The sequence below is a fragment of the Bubalus kerabau genome, chromosome 3, assembly GCF_029407905.1.
Source record: "Bubalus kerabau isolate K-KA32 ecotype Philippines breed swamp buffalo chromosome 3, PCC_UOA_SB_1v2, whole genome shotgun sequence".
Lineage (NCBI taxonomy): Eukaryota > Metazoa > Chordata > Mammalia > Artiodactyla > Bovidae > Bubalus > Bubalus kerabau.
The window spans coordinates 24,869,067-24,892,531 of record NC_073626.1 but is presented as its reverse complement, the minus strand read 5'-3'; the positions used below and the strand labels follow the sequence as shown (position 1 = coordinate 24,892,531).

General features: G+C 43.2%; 1 protein-coding gene and 1 long non-coding RNA gene across 3 annotated transcripts in view; one reads left to right on the top strand and one right to left on the bottom strand.

Annotated features, from left to right (window-relative positions):
- The first annotated feature begins 99 nt into the window (after window positions 1-99).
- LOC129645742 (uncharacterized) overlaps window positions 100-23,465 on the top strand; it is a 29,845-nt gene continuing 6,479 nt past the window's right edge. Inside the window, exon 1 of the long non-coding RNA XR_008711480.1 lies at window positions 100-543. This is a non-coding gene — a long non-coding RNA (uncharacterized LOC129645742). The remainder of the gene's footprint in view (window positions 544-23,465) is intronic.
- AIF1 (allograft inflammatory factor 1) lies at window positions 12,474-14,919 on the bottom strand. Of its 2 annotated transcripts, none has more exons than XM_055571103.1 (6): window positions 14,811-14,919; window positions 14,394-14,455; window positions 14,225-14,291; window positions 13,482-13,523; window positions 12,979-13,141; window positions 12,474-12,671 (listed from the first exon to the last, which is right to left on the bottom strand). In XM_055571103.1, exons 4-6 carry the CDS (start codon window positions 13,513-13,515, stop codon window positions 12,587-12,589), a joined length of 282 nt encoding a protein of 93 aa, XP_055427078.1. In that variant the 5' UTR covers window positions 13,516-13,523; window positions 14,225-14,291; window positions 14,394-14,455; window positions 14,811-14,919; the 3' UTR covers window positions 12,474-12,586. The 2 variants fall into 2 exon arrangements, with proteins under 2 accessions (XP_055427078.1, XP_055427077.1); XM_055571102.1 differs by lacking the exon at window positions 14,811-14,919 and adding an exon at window positions 14,630-14,751.

The following is a 23,465-nucleotide window of genomic DNA, read 5'->3' as shown; positions in this document are numbered from 1 at the left end:
TTTACTTCCAGGGCTGTCCTTTTTTTAAAAAAAAAGCAGAGCGTGCGAAGCTGACATAAGTTATTTGCATAAAGAGGAGGGACTTATAGGCGCTAGGACGCCGATTGGCTGAAGAGGCAGGCTCCCGGCGTCAGCCGTTGAGACGTGCAGAGGGGCTGGGAATGCGGTGCCGGTCGGCCAGGGTGTTGGGACGCAGAATTTGCACGACGACTAGAGGGAGAAAGAGGCGGAGCGTGCGTAGTGCGTTCGTGGAAAGATGGGAACGGAGAGACGTAGAGACGCCAAGAGTGGAAGGAAACGAGGCTAGGCCTATAGTACTATCCGCAAAGGAGATAGAGCTAGAAGACTGGGCGGAAGGGATTAGCTGCCGGAGGGCGGAGCTTACGTAACCAGGGAAGAGCTCCAACTCACGCTTATCTTCGCGAGAGGTGAAAGCATGAGGGGGCGGGGACCTTCATTTATTAAATCACGTCATGCAAATAAGGTAGATTGACAGGCCAATCCAAGAGTCCAGGGGAGTGCATCACGGAACAGAGGCATTCTGTGAGTAGTTCTACTTATTTGCATAATATATGCAAATCGTTTGGACAAAGATAGGGTACAAATAATCTATTCCTCAAAATATTGGCAACTAATGACTAAGACAGGCATTTAATTTTATAATCTGTAATTTTCATGAATATATTTGTATATCTGATATTATTGACAGTTTCCGTTTACTTCATAGCGGGTTTAATTCTGCGAAATGCAGTACCATTCCCCTCCTTTGTCTCCTATTACGTGTGTGTGTGTGTGTGTGTGTGTGTGTGTGTGTGTGTGTAGTCGCTCAGTCGTGTCTGACTCTTTGGGACCGCATGGACTGGGACTACATGGACTGTAGCCTTCCAAGTTCCTCTGTCCGGTGGAATTTTCCAGGCGATCTTGAACTGGGTTGCCATTTCCTACTCCAGGGGATCTTCCCAATCCATCCCAATCCAGGTATCGAACCCATATCTCTTGAGTCTCCCACACTGGCAGAGAGCCACCTGGGAAGCTCTGTTACTCGTGAGTGTGTGTGTGTGTGTAAGTAAGAGAGAGAGAGAGAGCGAGCGAGCCAGCGCGTGCTGAGTCCTCTCCGACTCTTCAAACCCATGGATTTATTCTGCTCTAATCATACCCCCTACTTGTTCAGCAAATCATTCAACATCTATTTTTTACCCATTGGGTATATATTAAAAAATAGGGATTTCCCTGGTAAAGAATCTGCGTGCAACGCAGGAAACCCAGGTTGGATCGCTGGGTGGGGAAGATCCGCTAGAGAAGGAAATGGCAACCACTCCATTTCCTCAGTATTCTTCCCTGGAGAATTACATGGACAGAGGATTCTGGCAGGCTACAGTCCATGGGGTTACAAAAGTCGGGCACGACTGGGCGATTAACACACATACACACGTAAAATAGATTTTTATTAAAGTGGTTTTAAGTTTACAGAATAATTGAGCAGAATTGAACAGAGAATGCTAGTCTATTCCTTCCCCTGCCTCAGTTTTCTCTATTATTAACATGTGCATTAGTGTGGCACGTTTGTTACAATTGATGCACCGATGGTGATACATTATTTTTTCTTCCAGTTTTATTGAGACACAATTGACACACAGTACTACATAAATTTAAGGTGTATTTGCTCAGTCCTGTCCATCTCTTAGCGACCCCATGGACTGCAGCCCACCAGGCTCCTCTGTCCATGGGATTTTCCAGGCAAGAGTACTGGAGTGGGGTGCCATTGCCTTCTCCGACTACATAAATTTAAGGTGTATAGCATATAATGATTTGACTTACAAACATCATGAAGTGGTTACCATATTTAGTGAACATCCATCATCTTATACAGTTACAAACTTAAACAGAAAAAAATGTATTTTTTTCCTCATAATGAGAACTCTGACAATTTACTCTTAACAACTTTCATCAGTTTCAATTGTATTTATCATGCTGTATATTACATGTCTAGTATTTAATTATAACTGGAAGTTGATATTTCTTGACTGCCTTCATTCATTTCCCTCTCCCTCCCCCACAAATCTGATTTCTTTCTCTATGGGTTTGTTTGTTTTTGAAGTATAGTTAGCCTACAATACTATGTTAGTTTTTGGTATACAACAGTGTGATTTAAATATCAATATTTCAAAATGATATTTCAAAATGATCATAAGTCTAGTTATCATCTGTCACCATGCATAATTATTGACTATATTCCCTACACTGTACATTTCATATTTAGGACTCAGTTATTTTGTAACCGGAAGTTTCGGTTGCTTAATCTATACCTATTTCTCTCCTTACCCTTCCCCCAATTACCTGTTTGTTCTCTGTATCTGTGACTCTATTTCTGCTTTGTTACATTTGTTTTATAGATTATACATAAGTGAAATCGTACAATATTTGTCTTCTTTGTCTGACTTATTTTACTTAGCATGATACTCTTTAGGTCCACCATGTTGACACAAATGGTAAGGTTGCTTTCTTTTTCCTGGCTGAGTAATATTCCACACACACACACACACACACACGCACACACACACACCCCATCTTCTTTATCCACTCACCTATCATATCTTGGCTATTATAAATAATGCTTCAGTGAACGTGGGGTAAATATATCTTTTGAATTAATGTCTTCATTTCCATCAGATAAAGACACAGGACTAGAATTACTCTATTGTATTGTAGTTCTATTTTTGAAGAATCTTTATATTGTTCTCCATGTCTAGTCAGGTCCTCTGCCCATTTTTTAATCTTGTTCTTTCTCAGTGTTGTGACTTTTCATGTTTTTTTTTGTGTGTGTGTTTCTATACAAATTTTCGTGGAGAAGGCAATGGCACCCCACTCCAGTACTCTTGCCTGGAAAATCCCATGGACGGAGGAGCCTGGTTGGCTTCAGTCCATGGGGTCGCTAAGAGACACGACTGAGCGACTTCACTTTCACTTTTCACTTTCATGCATTGGAGAAGGAAATGGCAACCCTCTCCAGTGTTTTTGCCTGGAGAATCCCAGGGACAGCAGAGCCTGGTGGGCTGCCGTCATGGGGTCACACAGAGTCGGACACGACTGAAGTGACTTAGCAGCAGCAGCAGCATACAAATTTTCGAATTATTTGTCCTAGTTCTTTGAAAAAATGCCATTGGTATCTTGACAGGGATTGCGTTGAATCTGCAGATTGCCTTGAGTAGCATAATCATTTTAACAATTTTAATTCTTGCAATCCCTGAGCATGGTGCCTTTCCATTTGTTTGTGTTGTCTTCAGTTTCTCTCATCAGTGTCTTACAGATTTCTGAGTACAGGTGTTTTGGCTCCTTAGTTTGATTTGTCCCCAGGTATTTTATTCTTTTTGATGTAATTATAAATGGGACTGTTTTCTTACTTTTTCTTTCTGATAGTTCATTGGTAGTATGTAGAAATGCAACAGATATCTGTGTAGTAATTTTATATCCTGTAATTTTTACCAGATTCATTGGTAAAGTTGCAAATTTTTGAACTTACCAAATTCATTTAGAATTTTCTATGTAGATCATCTTCAAACTAACAGTTTTAAATCTTCCTTTCTAATTTGAATTTCTTTTTCTTGTCTGACTTCATATAGCTGGGACTTCCAATACTATGTTGAATAAAAGTGGTGAGATCTTAAAGGAAATGTTTCAGCTTCTCACCATTGAGTATAATGTTAGCTGTGGGATTGTCATATATGGCCTTTATTATGTTGAGGTGTATCCCCTCTACGCCCACTTTCTAGAGGGTTTTAATCATAAATGAATGTTAAATTTGTCACAAGCTTTTTCCTGTATCTATTGAGATGACCATATAATTTTTCCTCCTCAGTTCGTTAATGTGGTATATCGCATTGATTGATTTGCCGACATTGAACCATCCATGCATCCTTGGGATAAATCCCACTTGATCATGGTGTACATGTGTAATGTGTTGTTGAATTCCATTTGCTGATTTTTTTTGAGGATTTTTGTATCTCTGTTCATCAGTGATATTGGCCTATGATTTTTATATTCTCATGGTATCTTTATCTGGTTTTGATATCAGGGTGATACTGGCCTCATAGAATGAGTTCAGAGGTGTTTCTTTCTCTTCAGTTTTTTGGAATAGTTTGAGAAAGATGAATGTTAAATCTTCTTTAAATGTTTGGTAGAATTCATCTTTAGTAGAGACTTTCTGGTTCTGAACTTTTGCTTGTTGGAAGGTTTGTTTTTTTTCATTACTGAGTCAATTTCAGTAACGGGTCTATTCATATTTTCTGTTTCTTCCTGATTCACTCTTAGGAGATTGTACATTTCTAGGAATTTGTCCATTTCTTCTAGGTTGTCCATTTTATTGGCATATAATTATTTGTAGCAATCTCTTATGATCCTTAGTAGGTCAGCTGGTAAAGAAATCCTGCAATGCATGAGACCCCGGTTTGATTCCTGGGTCTGGAAGATCTGCTGGAGAAGGGATAGGCTACCCACTCCAGTATTCTTGGGCTTCCCTGGTGGCTCAGCTGGTAAATAACCCTCCAGCAATGTGGGAGACCTGGGTTTGATCCCCGGGTTGGGAAGATCCAGTGAAGAAGGAAACGGCTACCCACTCCAGTATTCTGGCCTGGAGAATTCCATGGACTGTATAGTCCTCGGGGTCGCAAAGAGTCGGACACGACTTAGCGGCCTTCACTTTACCTTATGATTCTATTTCTGTGGTGTCAGTTTGACTTCTTTTTCATTTCTGATTTTATTGATTTGGACTCTTTTTCTTGATGAGTCTGGCTAAAAGTTTATCGATTTTGTTTATCTTTTCAAAGAATAACTCTTCGTTTCATTAGTGTTTTTTTTCTTTATTTCATTTATTTCTGTTCTTATCTTTATTATTTCTTTTCTTCTACTAATTTTAGGTTTTGTTTGTTCTTCTTTATCTAGTTCCTTTAGGTGTAAAGTTAGATTGTTTACTTGAGGTTTTTCCTGTCTCGTGAAGTAGGTTTGTATCACTATAAACTTCCTTCTTAGAAATATTTTTGCTGCATCCCATGGATTTTAGATCATTGTGTTTTCATTTTCATTTGCCTCCAGCTGAGTTTTAATTTCCTCTGATTTTTTCAGTTCCTGTCTTGTGAAGTAGGTTTGTATCACTATAAACTTCCTTCTTAGAAATATTTTTGCTGCATCCCATGGATTTTAGATCATTGTGTTTTCATTTTCATTTGCCTCCAGCTGTGTTTTAATTTCCTCTGATTTCTTCAGTGACCCATTAACAACAACTATGTTCTGAAGGCACCAGAGATATGCACAGAAAATTTTAGAAGTTGTTGTTGTCCAGTCAGCTGCTCAGGCCTGCCCAGCTTTTTCGGCTCTATGGACCACAGCGTGCCAGGCTCCCCTGTCTTTCACTATCTCCCTGAGTTTACTCAAACTCATGTCCATTGAGTCGCTGATGCCATCTAACCACCTCATCCTTTATCTTCCCCTTTTCTCCTGCCCTCAGTCTTTCCCAGCATCAGGGTCTTTTCCACTGAGTCAGCTTTTTGCATCAGATGGCCAAAGTATTGGAGCTTCAGCTTTAGCATCAGTCCTGCCAATAAATATTCAGGGTTGATTTCCTTTAGGATTGACTGTTTTGATCTCCTTCCTGTCAAAGGGACGCTCAAGAGTTTTCTCCAGCACCACAATTCAAAAGCATCAATTCTTCAGTGCTCAGTCTTCTTTATCGTCCAACTTCCACATCTCTATATGACTACTGGAAAAACCATAGCTTTGACTATGCACTTTGTCGGCAAAGTGATGTCTCTGCTTTTTAATACGCTGTCTAGGTTTGTTGTAGCTTTTCTTCCAAAGAGCAAGCATCTTTTAATTTCATGACTGTAGTTATCATCCACAGTGAAAAATTTTGGAGCCTGAGAAAATAAAATCTGCCACTGTTTGCCCATCTATTTGCCATGAAGTGATGGGACCAGATGCCATGATCTTAGTTATTTTAATGTTGAATTTTAAGCCACCATTTTCACTGTCCTCTTTTACCTTCATCAAGAGGCTCTGTAGTTCCTCTTCTCTTTCTGCCATTAAAGTGGTATCATCTGCATATCTGAGATTGTTGATATTTCTCCCAGCAATCTTGATTCCACCTTGTGCTTCATCCAGCCTGGTATTTAGCATGAGGTACTCATCATATAAGTTAAATAAGCAGGGTGACAATATACAGTCTTGACTTACTTCCTTTCCCAGTTTTGAACCAGTCCATTGTTCCATGTCCGGTTCTAACTGTTATTCTTGACATGCATACAGGCTTTTCAGAAAGCAGGTAAGGTGGTCTGGTATTCCCATCTCTTGAAGAATTTTTCATAGTTTGGTGTGATCCACATATTAAAAGGCTTTTCTATAGTCAGTGAAACAGATGTTTTTCTGGAATTCTCTTGCCTTTTCTATGATCCATTGGATGTTGGCAGTTTGATCTCTGGCTACTCTGCCTTTTCTGAATCTAGCTTGTACACCTGGAAGTTGTCAGTTCACATACTGTTGAAGCCTAGCTTGAAGGATTTTTGAGCATTACCTTGAAAGTGAAAGTGAAGTTGCTCAGTCGTGTTGGACTCTTTGCGACCCCATAGACTGTAGCCTTCCAGGCTCCTCTGTCCATGGGATTTTCCAGGCAATAGTACTGGAGTGGATTGCCATTTACCTTGCTAGCATGTAAAATGAGTACAATTGTATGGTAGTTTGAACATTCTAGCCTTGACTTACTTTGGGATTGGAATGAAAACTGACCTTTTCCAGTCTCGTGGCCATTGCTGAGTTTTCCAAATTTGCTTGCATATTGAGTGTGGCATTTTAACAACATTGTCTTTTAGGATTTGAAATAGCTCAGCTGGAATTCCATCATCTCCACTAGCTTTGGTTATAGTAATGCTTCCTGAGGCCCACTTGACTTCACACTCTAGGATGTCTGGTTCTAGGTGAGTGACCACACTGTTATGGTTATCTGGGTCATTAAGACCTTTTTTGTATAATTCTTCTGTGTCTTCTTATCATCTCTTCTTAATAGCTTCAGCTTCTGTTAGGTCCTTGCTGTTTCTGTCCTTTAGTGTGCCCGTCTTTGCATGAAATGTTCCCTGGGTATCTCCAGTTTTCTTGAAGAGATCTCTAGTCTTTCCCATTCTACTGTTTTCCTCTATTTCTTTGCATTGTTCACTTAAGAAGGCTTTCTTATCTCCCCTTGCTATTCTCTGGAACTCTGAATTCAGTTGGGTGTATCTTTCCCTTTCTGCTTTGCCTTTTGCTTCTCTTCCTTTCTCAGCTATTTGTAAGGCCTCCTCAAACAATCATCGTGCTTTCTTACATTTCTTTTTCTTTGGAATAGTTTTGGTCACTGCCTCCTGTACAGTGTTATGAACCTCTGTCCATAGTTCTTCAGGCACTCTGTTTCCCAGATCTAATCCCCTGAATCTATTCATCACCTCTACTGTATAATCATAAGGGATTTGATTTAGGTCATATTGAGCAGTCTAGTATTTTTCCCTGCTTTCTTCAATTTAAGCTTGAATTTTGCAATAAGGAGCTCGTGATCTGAGCCATAGTCAGCTCCGTATCTTGTTTTTGCTGATTTAGAAGCTGATATAGAAGCCTGTATAGAGCTTCTCCATCTTAGGCTGCAAAGAATATAATCAATCTGATTTCGGTATTGACCATGTGGTAATATCCATGTGTAGAGTCATCTCTTGGGTTGTTGGGAAAGGATGTTTGCTATGACCAGTGTGTTCTCTTGACAGAACTCTGTTAGCCTTTTCCCTGCTTCATTTTGTACTCCAAGCCCAAACTTGCCTGTTACTCTGGGTATCTCTTGACTTCCTACTTTTGCATTACAGTTCCCTATGATGAAAAGGACATCTTTTTTTGGTCTTAGTTCTAGAAGGTCTTGAACTGTTCGACTTCAGCTTCCTCAGCATTAGTGGTTGGGGCATAGGCTTGGATTACTGTGATGTTGAATGTCTGCCTTGGAAACGAACCAAGATCATTCCATCATTTTTGAGATTGTTCAGGTACTGCATTTTAGACTCTTTTGTAGACTGTGAAGGCTGCTCCATTTCTTTTAAGAGATTTTTGCCCACAGAGTAGATACAATGGTCATTTGAATTAAATTCGCCCATTCCCGTTCATTTTAGTTACTAATTTATATTATAGAAGTAGAGGAATAAAAATCAGACTGTGCCTGGGTAGGTCAGAAATGTTTCTGGGAAAGTCTGAAAGTGATTAGGGAAAGTTATTAACTGATATGAAGAACTTGTTAAGATTTAGCCAGGTTTGAGGAGCAAGTGCACATCTTGGGCCCTGTGAACTGATAAGCAGAGGCATGGATTTGGAACCTACACCTGCCTGTCCATTATGGAAAATGAGAGTGGCAAATTTAGTAAGAATCTGGTAAGAATTTTATCCTGAGGCTCATTAAGATGGTTGAGATGAAAAAAAAAAAAAGATGAAAGTGGTTGAAATGACTTCAGTTCTCAAACTTTCAAATGATTCTCTTGTCCCCTTCCCCTGGACAGTTACCACAGCAAAATTTCTTGGAAGCGCTCTCTGTATTCACTATCTCCAATTTCTCTCCTCTCTTTCTTTGTTAAAGCCACTCCAGTCAAGTCTTCATCCCCACCTTCTACTCAAACTGCAAATGTCAAGGGTATCAGCCCCATGGCTTGAAATAATGTTAATATGCTAATAACTTCCCAAATGTGTATCTTCATCAGAGACCTCACTTCCAACACTGGACTTGTATACGCAGCTGTGTACTTGCCATCACGTCTTAGATGTCTAACAGATGGTTTCAAATTCAGTATGTCCAAAAGCAAACATTTTGATCTCCACTGCTGCTGCTGCTAAGTCGCTTCAGTCATGTCCAAACCTGTGCGACCCAATAGACGGCAGCCCACCAGGCTCCTCTGTCCCTGGCATTCTCCAGGCAAGAATAATGGAGTGGGTTGCCATTTTCTTCTCCAATGCATAAGAGTGAAAAGTGAAAGTGAAGTTGCTCAGTCGTGTCTGACTCTTCGCGACCCCATGGACTGCAGCCTACCAGGCTCCACCGTCCATGGGATTTTCCAGGCAAGAATACTGGAGTGGGTTGCCATTTCCTTCTCCATTTGATCTCTAGTCTTTCAATAACTTCTCTGTCCACAGCCTTCTCCATCTCAGCTGATGACAGTTTAAAAATTTCAGGGATTTCCCTGGTGGTCCAGTGGCTAACACTTCACACTCCTAATGCAGGGGGTCTGAGTTCGATCCCTGATTGGGGTGCTATATCCCACATTCCGCAACTAAACATCCTGCATGTCACAACGAAGATCACAGATCCTGTGTGCTACAGTTAAGACCCAGCACAGCCCAATAAATAAATACAAATAAGTAAATGTTTTATAAAAATGAAAATTCCAGTTAAGTCGAAAACCCTGGAAACCTCATCAATTCCTTTAGTTGTCACACTCTACACTTTGAATCAGACAGGAAATCCTAGCTTGAGAAAACATCTAGAATCCCACCTCTTCACTTCCACTGCTTCTGCCTTGATCTGAGCCATCCTTATCTCTCACCAGGTTTACAGGAACAGCCTCCTAACTGGTCATCTTATGCTTACCTCTGCTCCTACAGTGTTCTCTATACTGAAGCCAGAGTGGGCCTTTTCTCAAAGGAGGTTGCAGAGCATTCCTTTACTCAGAGTCCTGCAGTGCCACTCCATTTCTCTTAGAATAAAAGCTAAAGTCCTTACTGCAGCCTACAAGACCCTAGATGACTTGGCCCCTATTCAGTTCAGTTCAGTTCAGTTGCTCAGTCATGTCTGACTTTGCAGCCCCATGGGCTGCAGCATGCCAGGCTTCCCTGTTCATCACCAACTCCTGAAGTTTGCTCAAACTCATGTCCATCAAGTTGGTGATGCCACCCAACCATCTCATCTTTTATCTTCCCCTTCTCCTCCTTGCCTTCAATCTTTCCCAGCATCAGGATCTTTTCTAGTGAGTCACTTCTTCGCATCAGGTGGCCAAAGTATTGGAGTTTCAGCTTCAGCATCAGTCCTTCCAATGAATATTCAGGACTGATTTCCTTCAGGATTGACTGATTTGATCTCCTGGCCCCCTGTTGGGTTTTTTATCTTATTACTCTCTTTATCGGAGAAGGCAATGACACCCCACTCCAGTACTCTTGCCTGGAAAATCCCATGGACGGAGGAGCCTGGTAGGCTGCAGTCCATGGGGTCACGAAGAGTCGGACACGACTGAGCGACTTCACTTTCACTTTCATACATTGGAGAAGGAAATGGCAACCCACTCCAGTGTTCTTGCCTGGAGAATCCCAGGGATGGGGGAGCCTGGTGGGCTGCCGTCTATGGGGTCACACAGAGTCGGACACGACTGAAGTGACTTAGCAGCAGCACTCTCTCTATCTGCACAGGCCTTTCTCACTCTAGGGCCCTCTCTGCTCCTTTCCTTGTGCACAAATGGCTCTTCCCCCAGAAACCTGTGTGGCTCACTGCTGTATTTTCTTGAAGTTTTTGTTCAGTGTTGGTCACCTCCTCACTGAATCCTCTCCTGATTACCCTTTCAGAATTTTAATCTTCCCTGACCATCTTGGCACCCTTGATTCTCTTTAACCTGCTCTTTTTTTTTTTTTTTTCATGATACTGTAATTTTAAAATAGAGCATAGAAATTTAAAATTATATTTACTCTTTGTTATCTGTCCTCCTCCCGTATCAGTTACTGCAGTAGAACATAAACTTCACAAAGGCAGAGATCTTTGTTTTGTTACTTTTATATCCCAGGCACCTGGAATAGGGGATGGAACATAGTTAATGCCCAATAAATGATTTTTAAAATCTTATCAAAGTGTGTGTGTGTGCATTATATATATATATACACACACACACATATACATGCATGCCAAGTCAATTTAGTCATGTCCAACTCTTTGTGACCCCATGGACCATAGCTTACCAGGCTCCTGTGTCCATGGGATTTTCCAGGCAAGAATACTGCAGTGGGTTGCCACGCCTTTCTCCTATATATATATGTGTGTGTGTGAAATTTTAATAACTTTTCATGAACTGAGCAGAGCATGTAACCAAAAACAGAGCCTTAACTAGCACAGAAGCTGCCAAGGGCTCTTTTAGTCGCTGGTCCCCCAAGGCTAACTACTATCCTGATTTCTAAGAATATATATTAGTTTTACTTGTTTTGTACTTTATTCAAATGGAATTGTATAGTAAGTGTTCTTTTCTGTCTGCTTTTTATCAACATTGTATTAATGAAATTAATTACATTGTTGCATGTAGTAGTTCATTCTTATTGTTATGTAATAATAGTCCATTGTATGAATATAACCCAGTTTATCCTGGATGAACAAATTTAAGCCCCACATCCTTTCTGTCCTTTGTGTCACCAGAGTTGTTGGGAAAAATTAATACACAGAAAGCATCTACCCAGTATATAGTAGGTGCTCAATTAAGGTTAGCTATTAATTTTGTTATATGCAGATACTTTATTGAACCCACATAGATCTCTTCCTCATCTGAAGTCCTATCCAGTTACTGTAGCACTCTTAAGATGCCAACCTGGCTTTACCACTGGAAAGGGCCAATACATGTGACCTTATGGGCCTGGTCTCTCCTCGGGACATGAAACAAGCTGGGCCAACTTGATTTTTGTTTTCCAGGGAGTAGGGAAATCTGAAACAGTGGCCAGCAACTCGGAGTTGCTGGAGTTAACTGGACTGGACCTTTGGGGGAAGAGTTCAGAAATAAAGGCCTGGGAACTCTCAGGCTTCTTGCCTTCCCTGAAGTTGGCTATTTAATCCTATCTGCCATCCAGAGATCCTGTATTCCTGGAATCTGCCCTCAGTACTCTCCTAGTACAAGCCCCTTTTCCTTTTATTAGGCTCAGTTTTTGTAGCTTGCCTCCAAAAGGACCTCAAGACTCATTTTCGCTTGAATTATCAGCCGTTAAAGTGTTGTGAATCCTTAATTGAATAACAACAGTTCTTTGATCTATCCATCCATCCACTCAAGTTTTAAACATTATTGAGGGCTTGTGATATGTCAGGCACTGCAGGGTAGATCCTCTTATTCTCATTTTCAAATGAAAGACTCAGAGAGGCTGAAGGATTTTCTGAGGTTACAAAGCTTATAGTAATAGAGGATGTTGGTTCAAGGTAATCTTTGCTCTTCATCATGAGCTTGAGCTATTTTTTTTTTTTTTTTTTTTTTGTCTATATATGTCTTTTCATCCCACTTAAATTCCTTGAGGTCAGGCTATCTTATACATCCCCCCTGATGGACAAAATCATCTGCTGTGTGGTAAATATACTACAGAATTGTTGATGGACTGCTCATATGGGCAAATCCTTGCTACCCTTCTCTCAAAGATGCTTCACCCCTTCCCAAACCCAGGGGGGGGAATCAAACAGTAACCAAGCTGAATTCATCTGAAGGAGGATAATTTATTTAAGTTAGTCTGGCTCTGGTTCACAATTTTGTCTTCTTTTTCTATGTTGGAGTCATTAGAAGCCCCTTCAATTCCACCACACCTCCCTCACCACAAATCAGGGCAACTCAGAGATAGCTTTCTTGGCTGGGAGACCTGTTGGCTTCTCCTGTTCTCTTGCTTTCTCTTCATACATCAGGATCCTGGTTGAGATGGGAAGAGACACGGGGATCAGAGGACAATCTTCTCAAGAGAATAAGTTTTAGTGTGCTGTGAAAGTCCAGAAAAGGATGAGGGTTGTGAGGGTGGGAGGAGAAGGAGAAAGGTCAGGAGTCAGAGTCCTGGGGGCCTTGGGGACCAGAATCATGGATGAGAATAGGACCTGGGAAGGGTCTCTCGAAAGACAGAACAGAAATGCACTCTGGGCTATGTGTAGAAGGTGGGCCTGGGGATGGAGGCAGGGGAAGAGAAAACAGTTAAGTGTAGGAGAGGCTGGAACTGGACTCTCACATTTTTAGAATGGCAGATCTCTTGCCCAACATCATCTTGAGAAAGTCAGAGTAGCTGAAAGTCTCCCCAGGGCCACTGGATACCTCCATGATTAATTTCTTTAGCTCCAGGTGGGTCTTGGGAACCCCAAGTTTCTCCATCATTCGCTTCAGGGACATGATATCTGGAGGCGCAGAAGATGGGGGTGAGAAGAGGGAACCTCCACCATCTCATTACTATTCCCCATCCTACTCTGGTGGAGAAGGAAACGGCAACCCACTCCAGTATTCTAGCCTGGAGAATTCCATTGGCAGAATTCCTGTAGCCTGGCAGGCTACAGTCCATGGGATCGCAAAGAGTCAGACACAGCTTAGCAACTAACACACACACACACACACACACACACACACACACACCCTACTCTGGTCACTGTCCTCTCTCCCAAACCACTGGAAATGGAGCACTGTAGGAAAGACCTCCCTCTTGTAGATCTGCACACTTCCCCCAAATCACCCCTTTCTCACCGATACCTCCGTCTTCATTCAGGTCAAACTCCATGTATTTCTCTGGATGAGGGGAGAAAGCAGAGAGGGTCAGCACTGGCTGGAGGGTCACAGGCAGAGGCAGGGCAGGGATTGAGAAAGGGGTTGCAGATGGGAGAAGAGGAGGAAGAGATGGGGCAGGTAGAGGAAGTAGGGGTTGGGGAGCTGAGGGGCCCTGTTAAGGTGTCGGGAACCAGAGAGGGTACTGAGAGAGGGGCAGGCCAGGGAAAGGGGCTGTTACTAGGGCAGGAACAGAGGCAACCTTCCTTTTTCCCACCTCAAAAGTAGACTGTGGAAAAAAAAAAAAAAAAAAAGTAGACTGTGTGCTTCCCTGGTGGCTTAGTGGTAAAGAACCGGCCTGCCAATGCAGGAGACACAGGTTCAATCCCTGGCCCAGGAAGATATATGCCACAAAGCAGCTAAGCCCAAGTGCCACAACTACTGAGACTGTTCTGTAGAGCCCAGGGAACCGCAACTACTGAAGCCCTCTTGCCCTCAAAATGAGAAGTCCATGCAGCACAACTAGAGAGTAACCCCTGCTCCCCGAAACTGGAGAAAAGCCTATTGCGCAATGAAGACCCACCAGCTCAGCCAAAATAAATAAAAATAAATAATAAATAGATAAAATTATTTTAAAAATATAGACTTTGTTTCTTCTGTCCTCTCTCCCTGGGGAAAGCCTACCCTCCTCACCCCCTTCTCCACCCCTACAGTTGTCCCCTCACTCTTGAAGGCTTCCAGTTTGGAGGGCAGGTCCTCATCACTGCTGTATTTGGGATCATCCAGGAATTGCTGTAGGGGGAAAGCAAGAACCTGAGTAGGGCCCCCCCACCCGGTCCAACAACAGCCCCCATCCACCCCACCCACTGCCCTGGCCAAGACCCTTCCTTTTACCTGGTTGATTTCATTGATTCTCTCTTCCTGCTGGGCTTTCCGCAGCCCAAAGGCTTTTCCTCCTGAAGGAGCGCAAAGGTTAATATAGCTTCACCCCACCTTCCTCTCCTCACCCCCAAGCTCAGCCTGAAGCCATTACAGTTCTGCTTTCATAAGCCAGCTTCCCAGCCCCTGAGCCCAGTACTGTCCAGCTCCTTTTTCCCATTTTAGAATCCTGCCTATTCCACCTTCCCTACCCTGTAAATCCCTAGTTTCGCTCATAGCTCAGCAGGTGCTGGTTGAGATGTTGGAGGAAACAACACAGACTGGGTGCCTTCTCTGTCTGCCAGCTCTCCTCTCCCATCAGCTTCCTGGAGGCCTGCCTCCCAAACTTCCCCTTTCCCCTCATTCCCTCCTCCTCTAAGTCCTAGGCCTCACTTCCTCTTCAGCTTCTGCTGACAGTAGCACCCAAGAAAAAGGGGGAGTAGGGTCTAGAAAGGAGACGAGAAAATAACATTCTTTATTCCTCTAAAGGAGAGCCCAGGGTGTACATGTAAGAAATGTTCTGATAAACCACGGGGGAAGGTCTGTAAGACCCCAGGGGCATTGATTCTCAGGAAGAGAGAATCTCTGAACAGGTCTGGAGTTTCAGGTGACTGAGGCCCAGGTTTCACAAGTCTGGACATGCAGGTTTGGATAGGAAGCTGAGGAAAGGCGGACTAAATTTTTCTGTACTCTGGACCGGAGAAGAACCTGAAGTCGCTGGCAGATCCGGGAGGGTGGCAAGATGGGTGCAGGGTCTGGAAAGGGAGAGACACTTCACTTCCGTCCTGGTGGCTCCAGAGAGGCACTTGGAAATACAGAAGTGTCTGACAAGGGAATCTTTGTTTGTTTGCTTTGGGATATGCAGTGTAATCCCTTCATCTTATCTCCTTTGAAATTTTCAGTGATGTCTACAGATCTCTGAAATTTGAGAATTTAAGTACAATCTTTGGTGGGAGAATTCCCTGATGATTCAGTAGTTAGGACTCCAGTGCTCTCACTGCCTCAGGCCCAGGTTCAGTCCCTGGTTGGGAAACTAAAATTCCACAAGCTGTGTGGCACAGCCAAAAAAAGACAGTGGATTCTTTGGAGGCCGGTGGTGCTGAAGGAGACAGTGTTAGTGGATACAAGAGCCAAGGGTGAGGCTGACCTTAGGGGTGTGAGGGATGCTGGTCACTGTGGGTTCGACAGAGTGGAAGTAGCTCCCCACTCCTTACTCAACAGAGTGGGCAGCAGCCCCTGATAAATGCTCTCCTAGGCACACTCCTTTGGGCTAGTGGCTCTAGGGGAGACGAGGACTGTGCATCCCCCTCACTGAGACACTTCTGTCTAAACTCCCTGCACTGAGCTCCAGCCACAATCTTAGCACTGATGGGCACACCTTTGCTTTTCTCTGTCCCCCACCCCCACCCCAACCTATTTCCCCTTCTGCAGAAGGGAGTTTTCACTTCTCACTGCCCTTGCCCTGACCCATACGGGTTGGGGAGATGCTGGAGGGGACTCTAGCCTCTTGAGTTCCCTTTATTGCTATCTCTTCCTCTGCAGGGAAGACTGCAAACCTGCCCTCCCGAAGGTCTCAGTGCCTAGTGGGGGAAATCCATTTTTTAAATTCATATGCTCATTCAACAAATGTTTATTGAGTACTTACTATATGCCAGGCGCCTTGCTTGGCCCAATGAGCCAGGTAAACGTAAACTCTGGTCCTCATGGACAATCTAATTAAGGAAGACAGATAAGAAAAACAAGTATATCAAAGATGGTAGGTGCCTATGGAGAAGAGCAAAGTAGGGAGGAGGATAGGAAGGGCTGCGTGGACTGCAGATTTAAATAGGGTGCTCAGGGGGACTTCCCTGGTGGTCCAGTGGCTAAGGCTCTGTGCTCCCAATGCCAGGGGCCCAGGTTTGATCCCTGGTCAGGGAACTAGATCCCACATGCCACAGCTAAGAGTTCTCATGGCGCAATGAAGATCGAAGATCCTGTGTGCCGCACTAACATCTGGCGTGGCGAAATAAATATTACTTAAAAAACAAATAAATGAGGTGCTCAGGGAGGCTTCCCTAAGAAAGGGATATTTGGGTAAAGATTTCAAGCAGGTGAAGGAACAAGCCTCGTGGATATGCAGGAGAGGAGCACTTCAAGCACAGGTAACAAAAAATGCAAAGGTCTTAAAGTGAGGACATGTCTGGATGTCTGAGTATTCGTGAAGCAGCAGGAGGCCAGTGTAGCTGGAGCTGGGTATGTGAGGGGAAACAGAGGCAGGAGATGAGGCCAGATTGCCTACGGCCTTGTAGGCTGTTGGGGAGAATCTGGCTTTTATTTGGACTGAGATTGCCTCCTCACGCAGCCTTTCCCTGAAGGTGACTTGGCAGACGACCAAGGTGAGGCAGAGCTGAGATGCTCAAGAGGACTCCCTGGGAAAGAGAAAGTGACAGCTACTCTGACCATGGGCCAAAAGTGAAGAGCAAAGAGCAACAAGATAGGCAAATGAGTGAAACTCAGCATAAACACAGACATGGGAAAGCCTGTGAAGAGCAGTGATGCAAGAAGATGCCTCCCACCCAAACCCAGGGGCCTCTGCTACCCCACCCCACCCCACCCCACCCCACCCCATCCTCCACAGACAGCAGAGAGTCTGCAGTCAGAGCTGAAGGGGAGGCGGGGCCTCTGGGCAGAGAGCTGCCAGGGAGCCAGGAATCCACCATGAACCTGGAAATAAGGGAAGTGGGTAACTTTCTGACAGTGAGGCTGCAAACTCTAGATCTCAGCAGAGACAAGCAGTCTCCTTAAAGCAGTGGCTCTCAATGAGTGATCCTTCCACCAGCATATGTCAGAAATGGATCCATCCCAGACCTACCGAATCAGAAATTCTAGGGGTGGCGTCCAGCAATAGCTTTTCAACAAATGCCTCAGATGATTCTGACACACTCAAGGTTGAGAGCCACGGATCCTGAAGTGATTGAGTGACTCCCCAGCCTGCAGGACTTGCTGTACTCACCAAAGGTATAAACTTGGCTGAAGTATGTGACATTGGGCAGTAGGACTATGGGTCTTGGAGACAGAAAAAAGGAAGTGTCTCCAAGACCAGGGCTGTTAGTCTCCAAGCCAAGCAGTCAGGGAGAGAATGCTGAGCTGGCTCAGGAAATGGCCCTCTAGAACCCTGTGATGTTAGCATCCTTTATGAGCCTGGTGCCCTGTTGCTAAGGGGTAGGGGGGCCTTGATATGGTTCTACACTCTGCAGGGGAGCTCCTATTAGAATTAGGCCCCCTGGGTACCTCCACAAAGAAAACACACTGGTCAGAAAGCTTGTCTGTGTGTGTGTGTGTGGGAGGGTGGCATGGATGTCTTCTGCTTGCCCCCTCCATTTTCCCTCTCCCACTCTGTTCTCTGTCCCAAGAGACTAACCTGTACAGACCATGCCAAGGGCACCTCTGACTTCTGGCTGTTTTGGCTGATGGGGAGCCTGGCAGGAAAACAGCAGGGCGGGAGAACATTAAGTTAAGGGTATTCATTCCTCTGGCTCCTTTCCTACAAGGTCACTTCAGGCTGGCTCACACCTCTATCTATGGGCAATGCTCCCCTCCAGGCAACCTGCTCTACATGATCTGTCCTTTTCCAGGTTTCAGAAGTCCAGGGAATAAGTCTCAGGAGGTCTGTGAAATTTGGAAAAGATGAAAAAGTACATCCTCTTCTCACATCCAGCATTATATGTGTCACCTTGTCAAAGGCCACTTCACAGTTTAAAGTTATTTTTTAAATTAATTAATTGTATTTATTTGGCTGCCCCAGTCTTTTAGTTGCCGCATGTGGGATCTAGTTCCCTGACCAGGGATCGAACCTGCGCCCTCTGCATTGGGAGCACAGAATCTCAGCCACTGGACCATCAGGGAAATCCCTAAAGTTCTTACTCAAGCCAGCAACAATGTCTTTTATACTAATATACCTTTATTAAAATCTAACTTCAACTTGCCTGCATTTTAAATCTCTTGTCTTATCATGTGGTAGTAAGTACATGCTTATTCTATCCCAACATTTATTGATATTTTGATAATTGAAACAGTGTAATGGTTTTACTTTGTTATGTATTTTTTAATTTGATGTACCAGAATGCCAAAGAGATTTATGGCACAAAATGAGTTAGAGCCTCTGCAGTAATCTCTTCTCTGCTCATCCCTTTGGGCTGGGGTCGCAATATCCCTTATGATTCAATAAACCCCTCTGTGCTGTGCTGTGCATAGTCACTCAGTTGCAGACGACTCTTTGTGACCCCATGGACTATAGCCCACCAGGCTCCTCCGTCCATGGGATTTTCCAGGCAAGAGTACTGGAGTGGGGTGCCATTGCCTTCTCCCTGAATCCCACTGCTGTGCTGCTGCTAAGTCACTTCAGTCATGTCCAACTCTGTGCGACCTCATAGAGGGCAGCCTACCAGGCTCCCCGGTCCCTAGGATTCTCCAGGCAAGAACACTGGAGTGGGTTGCCATTTCCTTCTCCAATGCATGAAAGTGAAAAGTGAAAGTGAAGTCTCTCAGTCGTGTCCGACTCTTAGCGACCCCGTGGACTGCAGCCCACCAGGCTCCTCCGTCCATGGGATTTTCCAGGCAAGAGTACTGGAGTGGGGTGCCATTGCCTTTACACCTTTGTAAATACACTATCTCCTCAAACCCCACTACACCCTTGTAAATAAACTATCTCCTCAAATTAATCAAATTTGAAGATATGATTTTCGGCCGGGACCCTGAATGATCCCTGTGTGTGTGTGTGTGTGTGAGAGAGAGAGAGAGAGAGAGAGAGTGTTGTGGGAACTGGGAAGTAACAGGTCTCTGGTCTCTGCAGCCTTATTTCTTATTGTAAATGAACAAAAGGGCATCCTGGTGTTTGCACCAGACAGGAATTGGTTAACAAAAGGCTTTCACTGAGGCCGGAGAACAAGTGAGGATTCTGAGCTGACAAGGGACAGCTCTATAGAGCCATAACCAACTCACCAAGGTTGCTACTGCCAAAGACTTCTCTTTTCTAAAAAGCCTCCTTGTAGAGCTTTGAGGGGAATGTGGCAGCAGTTTATTTCTAAATTTCTCTTCTTGACACCTGTAAAGAAATTGGAAACACACACACACACTACATTTTCAGTGAAGCTAGGAGATACAGAGTGCCTACAAGCTCCAATTTATGCATCTATGTGACCAGATTCCCCACTGAGCAGGCAGTCCCAGGCATCCTTCCAGAAAACCAGGCGAATAGGGAGGGTCCCAGTGACTGCTTAAAAAAAAAAAAGCAAATATTCCTTCCTGGGAGGAAAGGCCTAACACCTGGAGAGAAAAGCTGAGAGTGGTGCTGACTGAGCAGATTCAAATACCAGTAAAGGTGGAGACAGAATGCTTTTGTTTTTTAAAAAATATTTCTTTATTTGTCCGTGCTGGGCCTTAGTTGAGGCACGCGGGATCTTCAATTTTTGTTGTGGCATGTGGGACCTAGTTCCCTGACCAGGGACCAAACCTGGGCCCCCTGCACTGGGAGTGTGGAATCTTAGCCACTGGTTCAGTTCAGTTACTCAGTCATGTCCGACTCTTTGCAACCCCATGGACTGCAGCATGCCAGGCTTCCCTGTCCATCACCAACTCCCAGAGTTTGCTCAAACTCATGTCCATTGAGTCAATAATGCCATCCAACCATCTCATCCTCTGTCTTCCCCGTCTCCTCCTGCCTTCAATCTTTCCCAGCATCAGGGTCTTTTCCAATGAGTCAGTTCTTCGCATCAGGTGGCCAAAGTATTGAAGTTTCAGCTTCAGCATCAGTCCTTCCAATGAATATTCAGGACTGATTTCCTTTAGGATGGACATTGGACCACCAGAGAAATCTGAGAGAATGTTTTAAAGCACCCAAAGGGACCCAAAGGCAGCAGATCTCAGAAAGTGCCAGCAAAATTCTCCTTTTAATATTAAGTTCATCACATTAGGTGAACTTGGGAGACAGCAGCCTGTGAGCTCTTCTGTGAAATAAAGAAGCCTAAGGCTGGGGGTGGGCAGTAAATGCTTGCTTAACTGGGAGAGGTTCTCAGAGGTTGTGGAGGTAGTGGCTATACAGAGGTACCAAATTTTAAGGAAAATGATCCATTGTTATGGCAAAAGAGGGGCTTCCCTGGTGGCTCAGATGTAAAGAATCTGCCTGCAATGCTGGAGACCTAGGTTCAATCCCTGGGTTGGGAAGAGCCCCTGGAGGAGGGCATGGTAACCCACTCCAGTATTATTGCCTGGAGAATCCCCATGGACAGGGTAGCCTGGCGGGCTACAGTACATGAGGTCGCAAAGAGTTGGACACGACTGAGCGACTCAGCACAGCTCATGGCAAAGAGAAGGAGTCCTTGAACTTGTAAATCTGGAAAGCCATCCTGCCCCCTGCCCCAAAGGTCCTCCTGCTAATAGTTTAGAAGAATCTAGCTCATTTTTTTTTTAAACTTAAAAGTTTCTCTCTCTGTTTTTTAAAAGACATTTATTTTTGGCTCTATTGGGTCCTTACTGCAGTTTGAGGACCTCTCTTGTTGCAGAGCACAGCACAGACTGTAGAGGGTGGTCTCAGTAGCTGTGGTACCCAGGCTTAGCTTCTTCCACGTGTGGAACCTTTCTGGAACAGGAACCGTGTCCCCTGCATTGGCAGGCAGATTCTTAACCACTAGACCACTAGGGAAGCCCTCTGGCTCATTTGGATGAGTAACAAAAAGAAGTGACCAAAACTTCTGTTCAATTAACTATGAAAAAAAAAGGTAAAGAAGAGGAACACAATTTTCCAAAAGATGACAACACACCAGAAATGTATTGCCAAAAGCAGGTGGAAATTGTTTCCCAAAATTCATCATGAATTGAAAAACAACAAAACTTAGTGTCAGCTTCTAGCAGTGATGGAAGGATGCCTGTCAGGAATGCAAGTATGCCCAGAAAAGATGATGGGTAAGATGGGGGTATTAACAGGAACAGGAGGAGAGGTGTAGAAGGGAAAAAAAGACAGTCATTTCAAAAATATACACTAAATTTAATGAGAAGGAAGCATTTTATATACAGTCCTAATTTTTTAAATCATAGATAACTGTTGTGAAATATTTTCTATTTTAAAAATCTGAGTCGTTGTTTATCATGAACAGCTTTTGTAAAATGCTTTAATTGTCAAACCCACGCCCCTTGCAGTGGAAGCAAGAAGTTTTAACCACCAGGCCACCAAGGAATTCCCGGTTAAGTTTTATACTATTTAGTAAATTCGGGTTTTAGGTTTTTTAGGTCTGTTTTCTGACCACTAGGAAAACAGAAAAAGTTTTGTGGTGGTCAGAAAACAGAAAAAGTTTCTCAACTTACTTCATAAGATTAATATAACCTTGCTCCAAAAGCTAGGCAAGGCTTTTGAGAAAGAAAAATTATTAAACAATTTCCTTCATGAACATAGATGCGAGAAAAAAATATTAATAAAGCTGGTAAAGAATCCGCCTGCAATGTGGGAGACCTGTGTTCAATCCCTGGGTTGGGAAGATCCCCTGGAGAGGGGAAAGGCTACCCACTGCAGTATTCTGGCCTGGAGAATTCCATGGACTATAATATATAGTCCATTGGGTCCCAAAGAGTCGGATATGACTGAACGACTTTCACTTTCACTTTCAGGATAATTTTTATATGATTGGAGTGACCTTTGTTTTGATGATTTTATAGCTACCTGGGCTTGGTGATCTTTTTGGTGGTTAAATTTTGAATGTCTGATTCAACTTCTTTAATGGTTTTAGGAATATCAGGCTTCTAATTTTTTTTGAGTCAGTTTTGGTTATATATTTTTCTAGAAAGTTATTTTGTCCTATCAAAATTTGTAATATAAATATCTAATGTATCAGATATTGCATTCCCTATAAATTACTTTTCTGTGTATATGTGTATGCCTTTTCTCTTCATGCTTCACCAGTTTGATGGGAGATTTTTTAATATAAGTAGTCTCTGTAAATATGTATTTTTCTGCTCTAGTGTTTCTTTGTTTTCTAGTTAATTAATTTCTAAAAGTATCTTTATTATTTCCATCCTAAATTTTGGGTCATTATTCTGTGTACTTTTTCTAATTTCTTGAAATATCTGTTCAGTTCATTGATTTTCAAACTTTCTTTCCTAATCCTCACACTTACTTTCTTCCATGAATTGTTTTAGCTACATCTCACAGCAGTTTCGATAGGCAGTGTTTTCAGCCATTCAGTTGTAAATAATTTTTTTTTTTTTGGCCATGACTTGCGGCTTGTGTGATCTTAGTTCCTGGATGATCCAGACCCTGGCAATGAAAGCACTGGATTCCAACCATTGGACCACCAGTGAACTCCCATTCAAAATATTTTAAATTCCATTATATTTTCTTTTAACATTTCAATTATTTAGAAGTATGTTTTTAAAGCTTATAAATATATTAAAAATGCATTTTTAAAAAGAAAGTTTGCCTTCTTTTTTAAAATCTTTATTGAATTTGTTACAGTGTTACTCTGCTTTATGTTTGGGTTTTTGGCCACGAGGCATGTGGGATCTTAGCTCCCTGACCAGAGACTGGTCCCACACCCCCTGCCCTGGAAGGTGAAGTCTTAACCATGGACCACCAGGGAAGTCCCAGAAATGCAGTTGTAAATTTTCCAAGCCCATGATAAATATTCTTGTTATTATTTTATGTTGTCGTGGATGTTGGTCAGGAATTGTGTTCTAAATGATTTTGATTCTTTTTTTTAACATCTATCTGTGTACCTGAAAATAATGGATATTTTCTAATTATTCTAGTATTCTACATAGTCCCATTCGATCAAGCTTGTTAATTGTCTGTTTTCACTCTTTCATGTCTTTAGTTATTATGTGCTTGTTTGATTTATCAGTTTCTGACAGATGTAAGGTAAAGCCTTCCTCTAATATTCACTTTTTTAAAAACAGGAATCCTTGCACAAGAGTCTTCAGGCACCCAGAAGTGGTCCCAGCCAGCTAAGTGGCAGAGTTAGGAAAGGTTTCTCAGTGGGGGTGGTGGGGGCAGGGTGATCAGTCCTCAGAGGGAAAGGTGAG

Coding starts and splice junctions, on each gene's coding strand:
- AIF1 (XM_055571102.1), bottom strand. CDS start 14,654: ATGAGCGAAACTAGGGATTTACAGG. Junction 14,292..14,393: donor GAATCAATGAAATCAACCAG/GTAAAAGGAAGG, acceptor TTCCCCCTACAG/CAATTCCTGGATGATCCCAA. Junction 13,524..14,224: donor CAAACTGGAAGCCTTCAAGA/GTGAGGGGACAA, acceptor CCCCTCATCCAG/AGAAATACATGGAGTTTGAC.